We start from the raw sequence: 19,091 nt of genomic DNA, 5'->3' as shown, positions 1-19,091 counted from the left end.
AAACTACAAAACTCTTAGAAAAGTTCTAAATCTAATATCTGTGAAGTTGGGCCAGGGAATGCAGGCAATATCTTTTTCTTTTTTTTTAGTTATGATACCAAAAACACATGCAACAAAAGAAAAAGAATGGCAAATTTAAATTTCACTTAAATTTAAAACTTTTGTGCTTCAAGAGACACTATCAAGAAAATGTAAAGGCAGCCCATAGAAAACGAGGAATATTTGCAAATTATGTATCTGATAAGAGACTAGCATCTAGAACATATAAAAAATTACAACTCAATAATAAAAAACAAACAGTTTAATCATAAAAAGTCATATATTGTATAAATCTATTTACATAAAATGTCCAGAAGACAGAAAGAAGATTAGTGGTTGCCAGGTACTTGGGGGAGAGGGAGGGAGAATGTCTGCTAACAGGTACAGGGTTTCTTTGGAGGTTGTTCTAAATGAAAATGTTCTAAAATTAGATAGTAATGATGGTTGTATACCTCTGTAAATATATTTAAAATGATTTAATTATATACTTTAAGATAAATTTTATGGTATATGAATTATATCTTAATAAATCTATTATAAAAAGTGCTACAATAAACATCCTTCATGTCTCTCAGTGCATCAGTTGTATACATGTTTATACACTCTATGGAACTAGAACTGGAAATTCTGGGTTGTAGATTTTTGGTTTTGATAGAACTTGACAAGTTTCTCTACAAACTAGTTATATCCATTTATAATCCCACCAGTCGTGTGAGAAAGTTCAACTTTCTTTTATCTTTGCCAATATTTGAAATTATTTTTTAATTTTTACTTGTATTTTAGTATTTTTTAACTTATTAGCTGGGAAATAATATTTCAGTGGTTTGTATTTTCATAACTTCAAGTGAGATTAAAAATCTTTTAACATATTTATTGGCCATTCAGTTTTCCCTTTCTGTGAATTTTCTATTCTTATCCTTTGCCCAGCTTCTACTGGACTGTTGGTCTGCAGAACTATCTTTCAGTGCTTGTAACACAGAAACCAGAAACTTACCCACCCTTCAATAATGACAGGTGAGCATTAGTAGCCACTTGGGCATGCCAGGACATTCTACCACATTCATTCCAGAATGGAATCTTTGAAATATATGGTTGCCATGACAAGTGTCAACATTTCAAAGAATTTGCTTGGTTGATAACTATCTAGAGTATTTTACCTTTGGCTGAGAGGTGATATACTAGAGTTTCTCTTCACTACTTTGTCTCACCAGTGACTACAGAGAAGTTACAAATATGTAAGTGAATTCCTATTAATATTTCTGTCAGTCAAAAGCTTGTCCTTTTTTCTAATCCTGACTACTTTTTTAAATTTTTGTTCTGTTAAGAAAAAGAACCATGAATACATTAGAAAATTATATTACTGCCCAGGTATGGTGGCTCACACCTGTAATCCCAGCACTTTGGGAGGCTGAGGTGGGCGGATCATGAGGTCAGGAGGTCGAGACCACCCTGGGCAACTTGGTGAAACCCCGTCTCTACTAAAAATACAAAAATCAGCTGGGTGTGGTGGCGGGCACCTGTAATCCCAGCTACTCAGGAGGCTGAGGCAGGAGAATCTCTTGAACTGGGGAGGCGGAGGTTGCAGTGAGCCGAGATCGTGCTACTGCACTCCAGCCTGGCAACAGAGTGAGACAAAAAAAAAAGAAAAAGAAAATTACATTACTATGGGCCCTCATCCAGAAATCTTGCCAAAGTTGGCAATTGGAAGAATTTGTCTTTATTCATTAATCTCCTAACTTCATGCCTTACTAGTAAGGATTCTCTTATTAGTAAGGATGAGAGAAACCACAACTATATCAACACACTCAACCCACCCCCTCAAGACTCCACCTGGGGCCTGAGTCAGTGGCCACCCCTACACTGACTCACCCAGTGGGAAGTTGTGATGGGGCCTTGGGAGTCTGGGCTGGCCCACTGTGCCTGGGCAGCCTAGCTGGGGGCCACCCTGAGTCCACCCTGTGCCTCCACCCCCAGGTGTGTTCCTTATTCCCTACGTTCTGATCGCCCTGGTCAGAGGAATCCCCATTTTCTTCTTGGAGATCTCGCTGGGCCAGTTCATGAAGGCCGGCAGCACCACAACTATATAGATAAATATATTTATTATAAGGTATTGGTTTACACAATAATAGAAGCTAGGAAGTCATGGATTCTGCTTTCTGCAAGACAGAGACCCAGGAGATCCAATGGTGAAGTTTGAAGGCCTGAGAGCAAGAGAGTTGATGATAAAAATTCCAGCCTGGTTCTGAGGATCTGAGAACCAGAGCACCGAGGGCAGCAGATTTGTGTCCCAAGTCAAGTAGTTAGGCAAAGAGAAAACTAAGCATTCTTATGCCTCCTTGTTTTATTCAGGCCCTCAATGGATTGGAAGATGTTGACCCACATTAGGGAGTGTCATCTCCTATTGTCAGAACACCAACTTAAATGCTAATGTCTTCTGAAAATACCCTCACACACATACCCCAAAATAATGTTTACCAGATATCTGGGCATCCTACAGCTCACTCAGTTTGACAGGTAATATTAACTAACCGTAATGAGTTCCCACGTTGAAAATTTGGTACCCATATACATATCCTTAAGCCATAGTTAATCTCCAAATAAAGTCAATAAGAAGCTCATAATTCCATTTAAGATGTTGAAATGTAGTGGGATTGATAAGGAATCAGAGAGAACAATGGGGTTGAGAAGGATATTTATTATTTAGGTGCACCGGCCCAGTCGGATTAACCTCCAAAGGACTGAGCCCTGAACAAAGAGTTATCTTTTAATCATTTCGTGGGGTGGGGGAGATCTGTGTAGGGGGAAGCATATTACAGAAGTGAGAAAAAAAGACAGTTATTCAATTAATTGAAACATGCATTACATCATTTCTTACTTTTCAAGGAAAAACATGTTTTACGACTTGAGTTTATCTGTCTAGTGACCTTGCAGCTGCACAGCTAGAGAACAGGGTCTTCACAATGCCTGGGAAAGGAGGAGAGATAAGGCTCACTAGCCACAGAAAAACAGGCAGTTAATTTTAAAGGACTCCAGCTCTTTCTCTTTCTCAGGGGAATTGGGTTTTCTTACATATAACTGAGTTTCTGCTTACACATTCTTTAATTTCTTTTAATTCCTGTTCCAACATATGTCCTGCATACAACTGAAAATACACTAAACCCTTCTCAGAGGAGGAGATAAAGTCCTTCAGTGATGTTTACTCTCTTCCTTGATGCCCTGTAACTTAAACACTATGATGTAATGTTAACAATACTTAAATACTAGAATATGAAGTCATTGCATTTTGTATTATGTGATAAGAGAATAAGAAAAGAAAAAAATATTTGGTATCTAATATATACACACAGAAATGTATTCAGAACAAAATTAAAAGGAAATACTCATAATTATTACAGTCTTCATTTCTGCACTGATCACAGCATCATAATCAGTATTTTTAACTCCCTTTTTCTACTACACATTCTGTAGTTTCTTTGATTTCAGTAAGCACCTCAGCTGGTTGTGGTTCTTTACCTGCTAAAGTGATCCATAAAGGTCTGGGTGACTAGTAGTCTTACCTGGATTGGGTGGTTGTAGTTTTCCATTGATCTTAATCACAGGACACAGTAATATTAAGAGACACACTAAGGGATCTTTTGTGTTGCAGACATACTCTTCCTTGCCTCCATTATGGAATAGTAGCCCAAGTTCTCTTTGGTAGTGTGGATCAGTCAGTCCAACCAGCACCATAACTCCCTTCTTAGCCTGTTGACTCAGAAGAACAAGGAGATCAAGGTGGCCAGGTGGCAGTCTTAACTTCCAGTTCAATGGAATTATTGTCGTTTCCCCTGATGGAAGAATTCTTCCCTCCAGAACTGAGATCTCTAAGCCAGCAGAGCATAATGTCACAGGAACAGGAAGCTAGTGGAACACTAAGGATAATAGTGAGTGGTACAACTCCTATTTTCACCCGTTGATCCCTAGACCCAGGAATCCTGGTTATACGAGAAACAACACTATAAATTGAACATATTCAGAGCATATTCAGTTTTCCAGAGAACCTTACCCCAGCCCTTCCAGGTATTGACATCTAGCTGGTGATGTAACTGAGTCTTCAAAAGGTCATTCCACTATTCCATCAAACAAGTGGCTTTAGGATGGTGGGGAACATGGTAAGACTAATGAATTCCATGAGCATAGGCTGATTGCCCCACTTCTTTGGCTGTGAAGTGAGTTCCTTGATCAGAAGCAATGCTGTGTGGAATAACATGATGGTGGATAAGGCATTCTATAAGTCCACAAATGGTAGTTTTGGCAGAAGCATTGCATACCCAGAAGGCAAATCCATATCCAGGGTAAATGTCTATTTCAGTAAGGACAAAATGCTTCCTCTTCTATGACTGATGGAAGCAGTCCAATGTAATCAACCTGTCACCAGGTAGCTGGCTGATCACCCTGGGCCATATCAAGGACTCAGTGTTTTTCGCTGCTACTGGCATATTGGCCACTTGGTAGTGGCCATAGCTAGGTTATCCTTGACAAATAAAAGTCCATGTTGCTGGACCCATACATAACTTACATCCCTGACACTATGGCTACTTTGCTCATGAGCCTATTGGGTGATGACAATAGTGGCTGAAGAAATAGCCTAATTGGTATCTACAGAATGGGTCATCCTATCTACTTGATTATTAAATAATCCTCAGCTGAGATCACCCTTTGGTGAATATTTACAGGGAACACAAATATCTTCAAACTTTTTGCTAATTCTGAGATGTCTATCCACATATCTCTTCCTCAAATTTCTTCATCAATTTTCCAATCATGTTCCTTCCAAGTTTCTGACCATCTAGAAAAATCACTGGCCACAGCCCATGAATCAGTATATAATCACACATTATATACTGGAAGGATTATACACAGGAAGGATCGTGGGCTTTTGGCCACTTCTTTATGTAATTTACTTGTGCCTTCAAGACCTGCTCAGGCCTGATCACACATATATATCACTTCCATTTGATGATGGAGTACTGCCGTGCACACCCAACTTTATGGCTTGGTGGGTTGGATAACACCCAGTCCATGATAAGCAGCTCAGGTCACATGGTAACTTGGTGCCACATGGTCAAGCATTCAGTCTCTACTAAGGCCTAATAGCATGTCAAGGGATGTTTCTCAAAAGAAGACTAATTATCTGCAGAGGAGAGTAAGGCTTTGCTCCAAAATCCTGGGGGCTTGCACTTCAATTCACTGCCAAAAGCTCAAAAGAGCATCATTATCTGCCACTGATGCATCAAGCACCATTGGATCTGCTGCATCCTATTGTCCAAGTACCAGAGCAGATTGTACAGCAGCCTGGACCTGTTTCAGAGTCTTCTACTATGGGCTCCATTCAGATTAGCAGCTTTTTAGGTCACTTGGTGAATGCGCTGGAGTAACACACCCAAATGAGAAATATGTTGCCTAAAATCTGTAGAGGCCCATTGGGCATTCTGCTTCTTTTTTCGCTTTAGGAGGTACCAGATGCAACAAGTTACCTTTAACCTTAGAAGGGATATCTCAACATGCTCCACACTACTGTACCCCTAGAAATTTCACTGAGATAGAAGGCCCCTGAATTTTTGTCAGATTTATTTCCCACTCTCTGGCACACAGGTGTCCTGCCAATAAGTTTAGAGTATTGCTACTTCTTGTTCAGAAGGTCCAATAAGCATAATGTCATCAATATAATGAACCAGTGTGATGTTTGTGGATGGGGAAGTGATTAAGACTCCTGAAAACTAAATTATGACATAGAGCTGGAGAGCTGACACGCCCCTGTTGTAAAACAGTGAAGGTGTATTGCTGGCCTCGTCAGCTGAACACAAACTGCTTCATGTACACCTTACTGAAAGGGATGGAGAAAAAAAGCATTTGCCAGATTAATAGCTGCATACCAGATACCAGAGAATATGTCAATTTGCTCAAGCAATGAAATCACACCTGGAACAGCAACTGCATTTAGAGTTACCACCTGGTTAAGTTTATGGTAATCCACTGTCATTCTCCAAGATCTATCTTCTTCACAGTCCAAATAGATAATTTAAATGGGAATGTGGTACAAATGACAACCCCTGATTCATTCAAGTCCTTGATAATGGCACTAATCTCTGCAATCCCTCCAGGAATGCAGTATTGCTTCCAGCTTACTATGTTCCTAGGTAGAGGCAATTCTTGTGGCTTCCACTTGGCTTTTCTCGCCATAATATTCCTCATTCCACAGCTCCGGCAACCAGTATGCGGATTCCATTAGCTACTCAGCTTGTCTATTCCAATTACGAATTCCAGAACTGAGGAAATAACCTCAGTTATAACAAATAACTCTGTAATAACCCAGGATGGATTTGGGGACACACCGGACCCACTGTTAGAAGGACCTGAGCTACACTCCATTGATCTCCTGACCTCCCTAGTTCCCTGTTCTGACTGGATGGCCAGAATGACATTTTGGGTCTCCTGGAATTATTGTCAGTTCAGAACCATTTTCTAGTACTCCCCAGAAGGTCTGATTATTTTCTTTCCCCAAGGCACACTTACCTGGAAAAGGCCATAGGTCCCTTTGTGGCAATCTGGGAGAAAGATTCACAGTATAAATTTTGGTAGTATACTAAGGTCCTTCTTCAAAAGGGCCCAGCCTCCCTTTCACTCAAGGAATTCTGGGTTTATAAGCCAGCTTAAGCCTGAGAAATGATTGAGGGATCATGACTCAATTTTTTATTTAGGTTATATTTTTGTTCACTTGACCTAGAACTTTTATGCTTATGCAAATCAAATAAGAACTTAATAGGACTCCTATCTGTTTAACTTCTAGGAACACCATGATCAACTAGCCAATACCATAGGTTCAAAAGAGTAAGACTATTTTGACTGCTGCTTTGACTTTTTGTTGCTCATTAAGGCAACTGCACTCATCTTTCCATTGGCTGTTGAGCTTGCCCCTTTGCCCCTGCCACCCTGAAATCCAATTATCCTCATCACATTTACATTTCCCTATTCAGTGGCTGCAGTTTCCACCATAGTAGGGTCTGATCTACAGAAAAGAGCAAGCACAGAGCTCCTCAAGGATGCTGGGACTTCCCTCACAAATTGCTTGCTGTAGTGGCAAAAGGTGTGTCTTCTGGACACTCCCAGCGTGAGGGACTAGGTCTTAAACGACAAATTCACTCTAACATTCCAATCTCCCTAAGTCTTTGAATCCCTTTTCTACATTAAGCTATACAGGTCTGGCATTTCTAACTTTCTCCTCATTGGCCACTTTTTGGTCCATGTTTTAGCCAATTAACCAAACAAGTAGTTAGAGCCATTTCTAACTCCCTGAGCTGCACCATTAAATGCAGAATCTCTGCTTAGTGAGCCCATATCAATAAATTTGGCCTAATTCAACTTTTTGTTTCTTCTACCATTATCCCACAGCTTTAATATCCATTTCTACACAGGTTTTCTGGATTTCTGCTTGTAGAAATAAGAAAACTCAAGTCATTCTTTTAGAGTGTAGCACATTTCCTCATGGGTCACACTTTCTACCTTGACTTTAGGGGCCTTCTGCAACTTGAGTCTAGTTACGGGTCTAGAAGCAAAGAAGAGTGGTGGGGATGAGTCCCTAAGAAGACTCAGCATTATCTTGCTTGGCAGCTGCTTCAGGGGAGGCAATTACAGTTTCCTCCAGCAATGTAGAGTAGACACACACACACAAACACACCCTCAGAGAATACCAATAATTTTATCAAGAGTAAAATTTTAGATTTGTCCTAAAATTTCTTTCTGCATGTCTTTAATCCTGTGAAAATTTTTAAGAAACTTTTGCTAAAGCAAAGTCTTTGATAGGGTAGGCCAGTAACATACATTTACTAAAATATGGGATATTCAAAAACAGCAAGGAAAGCACTCCAGTTATGGAGTAACAGCTGAATTGTATGGAAATATGACATGCCTGGAATAGGGCTTTTGTTCACATGTTTGGACCCAGGGATACCTCCCTGGATAGATGACTGATACTTTTCCTGGGTGATAGGGATGTGAGGAAAGCAAGGTGAGTCGCTTAGACAGAAAAAGGGGAATGGAATGCATGCACTAAGTAAACTTTCTTTGGTTCTGGTTTTGAACCAAAGATAAGCTGGTAAAGCTGAACTAAACAAGAAATCACACAAACAAGCTGCTATTGCTTGCAGGTGGGCCAGGGTAAAGGAGGCCAATTCTGCAGTAGCTCTAATGCTGCCAGGAGGGTAAAATAGTTGGGGAAAAGTAAAGCTAAAAGAGCAAATTTACATATACTATGCTGGATCAAGAGGAAAATTCCTCCAGGTGAAAGTCCTGAAAATATTTGATTCGGAAGTAGCCCATCTTATTCTAATAAGCAATAATTTTAAAAGAATCAATACAGGATCTAAACAAATATTTTACAAGAAAACAGTAGAAAATTAAAAAATCAATGACAAAAACGAAAAATATCAAACGGCAGATGAAAAACTTTTTTAATTTAATGGAGTGATTTTATCTATAAAATGTGATTTCAAAGTAGATATATAAGAATTTAGGAAAGAGTGCAGCTCAGGAAAAAAATGGAGTGTTAAAAATACTTCAAAAGCAATGTTGGAAACAGTGCAAAGAAAATGAATATTGCTACAAACGTGCTAAAGAGAATTAAGGACCAAACTGAGGTAAGCTAGAAAGACTTTAGAAATGAGATAAAATATAAGCATAACTGATATCACTAAAGAAGAGAACCAAAATAACAGAAGAGAAGAAAATATATAAATTTTAATAAAATGTGCCATGAACATATAGATTCAAAAGCAGACTATGTCCCTAGAAAAATTAAGTCAATCAATGATGAGCTCTTTCCTTGTAAAGTTACTTAATTTCAAAAATAAACAAGGAAACCTTTGGAAATCCAGAGAGGGAGAAAAAGGTTCATTTGATCTATACAGGAGGAAAAAAAAGTAGCTAACCTTAGCCTTTTCCACAACAATGCTAGATGACAATGGAACAATGTCTGTAAAATCCTTATGAAAACATTATAGCTCAAGAGTATTACATGTAGCCAAACTTTAACTCAGTGTAACAGTTTTAATGTGAAAAAAAATCAAGGAATGTGGTTCTCATGAGATTCTCTTAAATAAAGTCAAAGAAAATGAACTTTAGCTCAACAAGAAATGAATGGGGAAAGTCTACCAGTATGCATAGAATCTGTTTACATGAAGGGCTAAGACATAAAGGAAGTAGGATTATTGTTACAGAACTGAATGTAAATATTATACATCTTGAAAGTATAAAAATGATATCGCTAATAACAATTATAATAAAAATAAAAGATAAGGGGAAATTTAATAAATACATTGATTTCATTTTTAAAGACTAGGGGTTATTAAACAAGCAATATAAACACAAATGCATAAAGGTTTCACTAATAAATCAACTAAAATTGTATGAGGAGTGACAGAGAAGAGAAAATAGAAATGAACTAATTTCATCTTTGCTCATATTTGGGAATCAACAGATTCTGTCTAAAGTTTTGGGGAATAAATATAAGAAGTTATTGTAATCCTAAACATCATCACAACAGGAATATAAACCTTTCGTATTAAAGAAACACACAAAAACACCACATCACACACATACAAAGTAAGGAGAAAAACATCAAATAATAAAATATTTAAAGGTAACAACAACAACAACAAAAGCACATACAAAATATAGTGACAAAATCTGTTATGTAATAAATGACAATGGATTGAACTTATGTATAAAGACAAAGAAATATGGTTAAATCACTAATAAAGTCCAGCAATATGTTACATACTAGAGGTACTTATAAAACAAAGTATCTCAAAAAGGTTGCAAATAAAAAGATGGAAAAAAGGAATACCAAAAAAGTGTAAACAACCACTAAGTAGGTGTTGGGATCATAATAATTCAGACAAACTTGAATTTCAGGCTTTAAAATAAGCTTTGAGGCAGTAAAGGTGATTTTTTAAATGTATCACATTATGAAAAAGTTCATAATCCATTATGATGATACAATAATTATGAAAATCTATGTGGCAAGAAGAATTTTAAGATGGCTCCCAATATTCCTGTCCCCTAGTATCCACGTCTTATATCAATCCCTCCACTTGAAGCTGAAATATTTAGGAAGGAAGGGTATGGGATGAAGATCTGAATATGATGTATGATGGGAAATCATTCTCATGATTATGTTATATAACGTGGAAGAAGGAATTGTACAGCTATAATTAAGATTACTAATCAGTTATCTTTGAGTTAAAAGGAAGAGTATTTGAGTGGCCTGCCCTAATCACATGAGTCTTTTAAGTCTGGGTCTGGAGGTTGGAGACAGAAGTCAGAGATTGGTAGTGTGAGATGGCCTCAGGAACAGGTCACATGGCAAGAAACCACAGACAGCTTCTAGATGCTGAGTATTGTCCTCAGCTGCAGCCAGTAAAGTAATAGGTTCTTCAATCTGACAGCCTCAAACAATTGAATTTTGCCAACAATCTAATTGACCTTGAAAGAGAACTCTGAGCCTCAAATGAGATAGCACTCCAAGTTGACATCTTGAGTCCAGCTGTGTGAGACCCTGAGCAGACTACAGCTAAACTGAGACTGAACCTTCTGACCTACAGACTCTGAAATAGCAACGTATTTTTAAGCCATTAAATTTGTGATAAATTGATGCATAGCTATAGAAAATTAACACAATCCACATACTGTATATCATAGTACCATCCATATTGATAGAGCAAAACAAAACTGTAGGAAAGTTTCTGGTTTATGTACTAATACGTGACATTTTTTGCAGCATTACTAGTAGAAGACTTTAATACACCTCTGTCAGCATGTTGACAAGGAATCCAAAAACAAGTAAGGCTTTAGGACATAATAGATAGAGATAGGAGAAGGTATTTTTGTGTATATGTGTGTGTATGAGTGGCAGATGACAGAGAGAAACCATGTTATTCTGTAACCATGATAACAAAGAATGTACCTTTTTTCCCTAATGCCCGTAGAACGTTCACAAAAGTAACCATATATTAGGCTAGAAATTTCTGTATAAATTCCAGAAGTAGAAACAGAAGACATATTCTCTGATAACAATGCAAAAAATTAGAAGCTAATGATGAATTCATGAAACAAGCGAAAAACAACCTACCACTTGTCCAGTAAACTTTCTATTTTAAACAATTCTTGGGTCAAAGAGGAAATTAATAGGAAATTACAAAGTATTGATTATACTACATATCAAACCCTATAGTATACAGCCAGAGGGGTCACAGAGAAAAATTTATAGCCTTTAGTACTTAGAAAACTAAACCAGAAAAAAATAAGAATAATGAAATCAAGTATCGAAAGCAAGAAGTTATAAAAATAAAACAAAACAAATCTAAGGAAGGCAGAAATAAAATGACCCATATAAAGATGAAGTTGAATATTTGAATTCAGGAAAAGAAAAATAGTAGGACTAATAAATAAATTCAAAATCTTGTATTTTTTTCATGATGAGACAGGCAGGCATTCACTCTGTAATATTTTTTCCTCAAACCTATATTCCCAGTCTAATTATATCAAAAAAATCAGATAAATTCAAGTAGATGTACATTTTACAAAATACGTAACCAATGTTCTTCAAAACTATCAAGGTCATAAACAAGGAAAGACTGCTAAACTGTTAGAGATCAGAGCAAACTGAGGAGACACTCTGACTAAATGCAACGTGGAATCCTGGACTGGATCCCAGAACAAGAAAAGGATATTAGTGGAAAAATAGGTGAAATCCAAATAAAGTCTGACTTTTAGTTAATGTAATTGTAATAATGTTAATTTTTTAGATTTGAAAAATGTGCCATGATTATGTAAGATGTTAGTTAACATTGGAGGGAACTGGTTGAAGGATACACGAGAATTTACTGTCTTTGCAACTTCCCTATAGGTCTGAAATAAAAAGTTATTTTTTTAAAAAAAGAATCAAAGAAGATCTAGAAAATCTAAATATACCAATTAAAATAGAAAACATAAAATAATTATCAAAGGGCTACCTCCTACAAGCAAGCAAAGGAAAACATAGCGGGCTCTAAAAATTTCATAAGGCAATTTTATCAATCATTTCAGTGACTGATAACTCCACTTCTAATTAAATTATTTTGATAACATTAAAAAATTTAAAAGCCCCTTATACTTTTTCCTATGAAGTTATAATTCAAACAAAATTATATTTTCCTTTCCAGTTTTAATATATGCATTTATTTCTATTTTTAAATAATATTTGATGGTACTTCCAGAAATGGTAAATGATGGTGGTAGTAATGATAATCTTTGTTTTATTCTTTACCTTAATAAGAATGCTTCTATTTATTTTCTAATTACACTTGGTACTGACTTTTTTATCTATCACATTAAGACATGAACTACATAGCCATTTTATTTAAAAATGTTATCAAGTTTATATTTAAAATCTTATAAATTTGGAACTCAAAAATTATTGTGTAGAATTTCTTCTTAGCAATTAATGTTGAGAATTATATTATAGATTCTCTTTTATTGAACCATCATCTATGTAATAAATACTACTTGGGTATAGTCTTTTATTCTTTTAATGTGCTGCCATAGCCTGCCTGCTAATCTTTTTGTTAAGTGTTGTCCAGTAATACAGTAAATTTGTCTATAGTTTTAGTGTGTGTGTGCATGTCCTTGTTGGGCTTTGACATCTAGGTCATAGTAGCTTCAGGTTTGGAAATAAGGCCCCACTAAGATGATAGGAGTCTATGTTCATTCCTTTTTAACTAATCTCCTTCTTTCTGGCTAGAGAGTAGTCTCCAGATTCTGCAAAACAGTGTGAAATGGCACCACATGGTAAGTGATATTCTATAAGGATATCGACGTAACTGAATTCTCTTGAAAAAAATAACTTTTTACTGTTTCCATTACAAGGATGTTACAAGTAATGTTTAAAGTACGTGTGTTGGGGGAGAAAGGGGAAAAAAAGGCTATTTGGTTAAAAATTGTTTTTACCCGTATGTCCCTGCAGCGTCATTTCTTCTTCACTCTCTCATGCTCCTGAAAATGACCTTCAGTACTAATTTAAAAGGATGAAACTTTTTACCCATCCTACTATTTATCCCACCCATCCTCCATCAACAGTACTAATTTAAAAGGATGAAACTTTTTACCCATCCTATTTATCCCACCCATCCTCCATCAACTGACTGGTCTCTTGGATAGTCTCCTCACTCATATTTTCCCTTCCATCATCACTGTGGAAACCCTTCCCGTCAAAGTGAAGCCCTTCTACCTAGTCTCTGATTGAATGATATTATTTCCTTATTTGAGAGCCATTCTAGTTTGTGTCTTTCCTTTTCCATTTATCTTATTGTTTTCTAGGCCTTTTGCAGATTTCTTGTCTTTGATCTCTTGAGAGCAGAGATTGTGATTATTCATCTTTGTGTTCTCTGCAGTGTGTAGCACAGTATTGTCTTAGTGGATATTCATCCAGTCATTTTTCAAAATTGTTTTAAAATTCTGAACCTCTAATAGACCCTACCATCGTTTTAATCCACATCCAAATTAACACAGAATAAACAGGGGAGGGCTACCATAAGAAAATATGTAATCTTCTACCTTTACAAAAGAAATGCTTCAGTGTGGATATTAAAACTTTTATAGACTTTGTTCAAAATCCATAGGTCGAAGTCACTGATAATTAAAGCAAAACATTGATAACATTTGGTGGACAAATTGATTTTTCCAGCCAGGACATGGGGAGAGTTGTTAATAAAACCATATTCTATTAAACAGGGTCATTTAATCCTTTCCCATTTGTATAGTCCATAGAGTCAGAAAGATGCAGTTTAGAATTACACTCACTCAATCACTCATTCATTTATTCAACAAATATTTATTGAGAATCTGCTATGCATTAAATATTATGCTATCTTTTTGAGAAACAAAGTAGAATAAAACTCAAACACTAGCCCCAAATTGCTTATAGTCCAATGGGAGAGATTTTTAAAAATTCAGTAGTTAGAAACTGTTATAAGTTATGAAGAAGTTACAATATTCAGGAAATGATAGAAGTATATTTGGAGGGACATTCAAATATGACTTTGGGCCAGAGAAGATTTGAGCTGGACTTTGAAAGATGAGTAGAATGCCTAGATGAAGGTGAAATACATTCCAAGAAGAGGAAACAGCACCTGTAAAGGCGTGGAGAAAGAAAAAGCAACATACATTTGTAGAATTATAGATTTTAGCTATGGTTCCCCGGGAAGCAGACTCTAAAATAACAGTGGATGTGCTCTTTGGATCAATACTTGGGGATTAGTAGTAGAGGCAAACTGAAGGAAGCAGGATTAGGTACAAGGAGGTGTTGAACTGCAATGCACTTGCAAGATAGGTCTCAGCTACTTCTGCAGGGCACCCTGGAACTGGAATGACCTTTCAAAGTTGACCCTCTTTGAGGCAAGGAGGTTTGGTCTTTATTTCCCCATGTCAACTAGTCATTAGATGTAGGTTGCTCCCAGAGAAGGGATGTGATCTTAGGTAAGAAGGCTCTTTGGCTAAGGGAAGTCTCAAGAATACTTATCTAAAAGCTCTCAGCTGCCAACACTTCCACAAGTTGTGGGAAGAGTATTTCAGTACTGAAATGGAGAGGGGTGGTCTAAACAGCACCCTGCAGCATCCATCTAAGACAAAAGGTGTATCTAGAATGAAGACTAGTCAAGAGGAAATAATAGGAGTTGTGGATGGAGAGGTAAGCACAGACTTAGTCATAAAAGTTCCTTTACACTTTGCTAAAAAGTACGAAATCTTGGTGACTTAATCAGGAGAGTGGTGTTGCTCCAACAAAATTATAGATGATGAAATACAAAGATACTCCTTATAAGTAAAAACAGACATCTGAGTTGAAGTGTATAATTGAGGGCGGATGGCTGTTGGGAACTCCTGCACCTGGGTCAAGTGGGCTGGTGTTTCAAAATTTAGAAACAAAAAACCAAAGCACAGCACAGTGGGGATCTTCCAGAATATGTAGCTGGAGCTTGAAAGTGACACTCTCCTAGTAAATTGAGTTCTTCATCAGCAGGGCTGTTGGGGGCACCACCTGCTTGCCAGAATAAATCACCAACAGGAAGAGGACAATAAATTATTTCATGGATGGACCAAAAAGGAAACATATTTCTGCCAATTCCTCAGCCACCTACAACCCCAGAGATACAAAGACAAGGAAGATGAGAAAGGGAACAGAGTACAGAGAGGTGTGAGAGAGGGAAATCCCTTCCCCATTCCAATGATAGTAAAAATAGCTAAAACTTACATAGTACCCATAAAAGGTTAGGCATGCTCTAAGTGCTTTAAATGAATAACCCATTTAATTCTCACAACAGCCCTGTGGGGTAAGTACTACCTTGAAAATGGGGAAACAGAGGCAGAAGGTGACCTGCTTATAGTCACATAGCTAGCAAGTGGCAGAACAAGGTTATAAATTCATAGATCCTGGCTGCAGAGTTGCTGGTCTAAGCACCAAGCTATACTGTGTTTACCCTAAAACCAAAATCCTTGCCTGCTCTGGGTATCAAGGAAAACTTTTTAACAAACAATAAAGTTGAAGATTTTAAATAAACAGGATTTAATACTAACAATAATTATGAGACTGTATTAATAACCAAAAAAAGATGGAGAATTCATGAAATCAGACTTAGAATAGTCCATAAAGGAGACAGCCATCTATCAGGGAAAGACAGGGCAAGGGAGCTGGCAGAGAAGAGGGACAGAGCACAGTGGCAGCAGTTACAGGAAAACATAGAACCAATTTCTGTATATATACCTTAGAGGCTAAAACTGCTCACAAAAGAGTATCATTAACATTCTTATATCTGTATATTCTATTGCTAGGAGAATGCACAGGAAAGCAGTAACAATTGTAGATTCTGGGGATGGAAATTAGGGGATGGGAGCTAGAGAAGGGGAAGACTTGAAAACATTGTTCACTGTTTACACTTTTGTACTGTACTGCACATGCATGTGTATTACCTTTTTACATGTTCAAACAAATAAATAAGGTATACTACTTTAAAAGTCCATTCAAAAAAATGCTTCTATGAATAATCTAAGTTTTATTGCTGGATCAAACTATATCTACATTTTGATATAGTCTATAATTATATTTACAATCCATCTTTTGCTCTTGTAAAGGGGCTGTTTACTATGCATGTTTGTAAATGTCCCTCACCCTTAAATCCTCCATTTTGTCTTAATTTTTCTTCTTTATTTTCTCTTAGCCTTTATTTTTACATCATCAAATTGTTTTTCTTTGTCTCTAAGCCACTGAAAATTCCTCTTTTTTTCCCTAGTGTGGGAGGGAGGTCCTAATGAATAAATTGAAAGATGTCTTCCTATGTGGATTTGAAGGAATTTTAAAATAGAGATTTGCCATCAGTTAGAGATGACCACACTAAATTTTGATCTAGTTAGATGTATACACTGTTAGAGAAGTAGAATAGTCCAAACACAATTATTGCCAATAGTGTGATAAGGAGTTTTGTTGAAAATATAAAGTGCACAGAAAATTTAGAAAGTGCAAAGAGTTAGTTATGGCATTCCAATTACAGAAACAAATTAATTAACTCCATCAATTTGTCTCTACAGGAATAATAGGAGTTAGTGAACCAGCTCCTAAGCATGCATAGTAAAACTGTGGTTCTAAGAAAGCAAAAACTGGACTACCATTCCAGGCCTTAATTTGTTTTTCAGCAACAGAATCTACATTTCTCTTAGCTGTGGAAAAGGTCAACTTCAGAAAACCAATTATATTCAAAAGAATGACACAGACTTAGATTGGAAATAGGAGTTGCAAGAAGAGAAAAGGAGATAGTCAAATGGCTCATTGGAAACAAAACATAAACTTGCTTGATGTAGAAACTGAGTTATTGCTAGCATTGAGGCATGTCTGGGTCACTCAAGATAAGGCAGGACTAGCAGGATGGAAGAGCCTACAGGGAAAGACACCTCCTAGCTGAAGATTATCAAGGCGCGTGAATGTGATTCAAAGACAGTGGGCTAGTATGAGAGGTTGATCAGTGCTTCTCACTACATTAATAGCACAGTCCCAGCTGCTAAGTCCTATAAAGACAGGACTGTTGTAAAAGAGCAAAACAATGACCATCTGAAAATGATGAGAGGGAATTCAGTCACCTGTGGCTTTAGCTATAAAGTGAGAGCACCTTTTGTGGAAAAGCTGGCTCTTTTGCTAATGGGTTACAGCAGCCATGGGACTGTAATCCACAAGTGGGCGAAGGATATGAACAGACACTTCTCAAAAGAAGACATTTATGCAGCCAAAAGACACATGAAAAAATGCTCATCATCACTGGCCATCAGAGAAATGCAAATCAAAACCACAATGAGATACCATCTCACACCAGTTACAATGGCAATCATTAAAAAGTCAGGAAACAACAGGTGCTGGAGAGGATGTGGAGAAATAGGAACACTTTTACACTGTTGGTGGGACTGTAAACTAGTTCAACCATTGTGGAAGTCAGTGTAGCGATTCCTCAGGGATCTAGAACTAGAAATACCATTTGACCCAGCCATCCCATTACTGGGTATATACCCAAAGGATTATAAGTCATGCTGCTATAAAGACACATGCACACATGTTTATTGCGGCACTATTCACAATAGCAAAGACTTGGAACCAACCCAAATGCCCATCAATGATATACTAGATTAAGAAAATGTGGCACATATACACCATGGAATACTATGCAGCCATGAAAAATGATGAGTTCATGTCCTTTGTGGGGACATGGATGAAGCTGGAAACCATCATTCTCAGCAAACTATCACAAGGACAAAAAACCAAACACCACATGTTCTCACTCATAGGTGGGAATTGAACAATGAGAACACTTGGACACAGGAAGGTGAACATCACACATTGGGGCCTGTTGTGGGGTTGGGGGAGGGGGGAGGGATAGCATTAGGAGATATACCTAATGTAAATAACAAGTTAATGGGTGCAGCACATCAACATGGCACATTTATACATATGTAACAAACCTGCATGTTGGGCACATGTACCCTAGAACTTAAAGTATAATAATATATATATATATATTTAAAAAAAGAAGCCTTAGCAACAGTATCAAAGCCTTTGACAGATGGCAGAGGCAGCAGCAGCAGTAAGCAGCAGCGCAGCTTTTGACTTCAACAGAGGTAGGCAATGCCAACACATCAAATTATACCAGTGAGGGAGGTATCAGACAAATCTTTACTGCAGATAGCTCAGATGTATAACACAAAATCTTTTGTAATCTATCCAATTATTTTTGTTTTTCAAAAATGTATTAGCTACTTTTAATTATTCACACTTTCAGAGGAACTCTGAAATATACTTGTCAAATTCCTTCTAGAATTTCTCTTGGCATTTTGATTTGAAACACTGAATTTATAGATTAATTTATGAATACTTCCTTAAACTATTGTCTTGTCATTAGAAACATGTTTTCTTTCTACTTATTTGAATATTCAGTAAAGTTTTTTCTTCATGAAGACTTCATACAATATCTTTAGAAGTATTTGATAAATAGTATTGAGTGTAAAATGTATGATTTGCAAATATATTCTCCCAGTATACGATTTGTCTTATTTTTCTTAATGGTATCTTTTGAAGAGCAAGAGGTTTTAGTTTTGATCAAGTCCAATTTACCATTTTTTTCTCTTTTGTGGGCCATGGTTTTAGTGTTGCATCTAAAAACAAACAAAAAAAACTTTTCCTTACCAAAAATGGCTGTTTTCTTCTAAAGGTTTTATAGTTTTAGCCTTACATTTATATTTATGATCCATTTTGTGTAGGTGCGAGGTAAAGTATAAATTCATCTAGTTGTATTAAACATCTTTTGTCCCATTCTTATGTTTGTAACATAAAGTCTTGTAGCATTAGCCCACACAGTTTCTAACTTTCAGAGCTTAAGGAGATTTTCTTCATGAAGTGAATATATGATCAATTTCGAATGCTTTTATAGTTTTACAAAAATGGTATG

The 19,091-nt window shown here is 36.8% G+C and overlaps 1 protein-coding gene across 2 annotated transcripts in view; it reads left to right on the top strand.

Annotated features, from left to right (window-relative positions):
- Window positions 1–1,151: 1,151 nt before the first annotated feature.
- Window positions 1,152–19,091, top strand: part of MROH9 (maestro heat like repeat family member 9) — a 117,508-nt gene continuing 99,568 nt past the window's right edge. The window contains exons 1-4 of one of the 2 annotated variants that reach the window (XM_063726495.1): window positions 1,152–1,274; window positions 2,744–2,795; window positions 10,856–10,917; window positions 12,857–12,903. In XM_063726495.1, the coding sequence (XP_063582565.1) occupies window positions 10,893–10,917; window positions 12,857–12,903 (72 nt within the window). In that variant the 5' untranslated portion in view covers window positions 1,152–1,274; window positions 2,744–2,795; window positions 10,856–10,892. The remainder of the gene's footprint in view (window positions 1,275–2,743; window positions 2,796–10,855; window positions 10,918–12,856; window positions 12,904–19,091) is intronic. The other variant, XM_024232369.3, reaches the window with a different exon arrangement.

This window comes from Pongo abelii, chromosome 1 (assembly GCF_028885655.2).
Source record: "Pongo abelii isolate AG06213 chromosome 1, NHGRI_mPonAbe1-v2.0_pri, whole genome shotgun sequence".
NCBI classification, from domain to species: domain Eukaryota; kingdom Metazoa; phylum Chordata; class Mammalia; order Primates; family Hominidae; genus Pongo; species Pongo abelii.
Note: the sequence above shows the minus strand (reverse complement) of the source record. Positions and strands in the feature narration are given on the sequence as shown.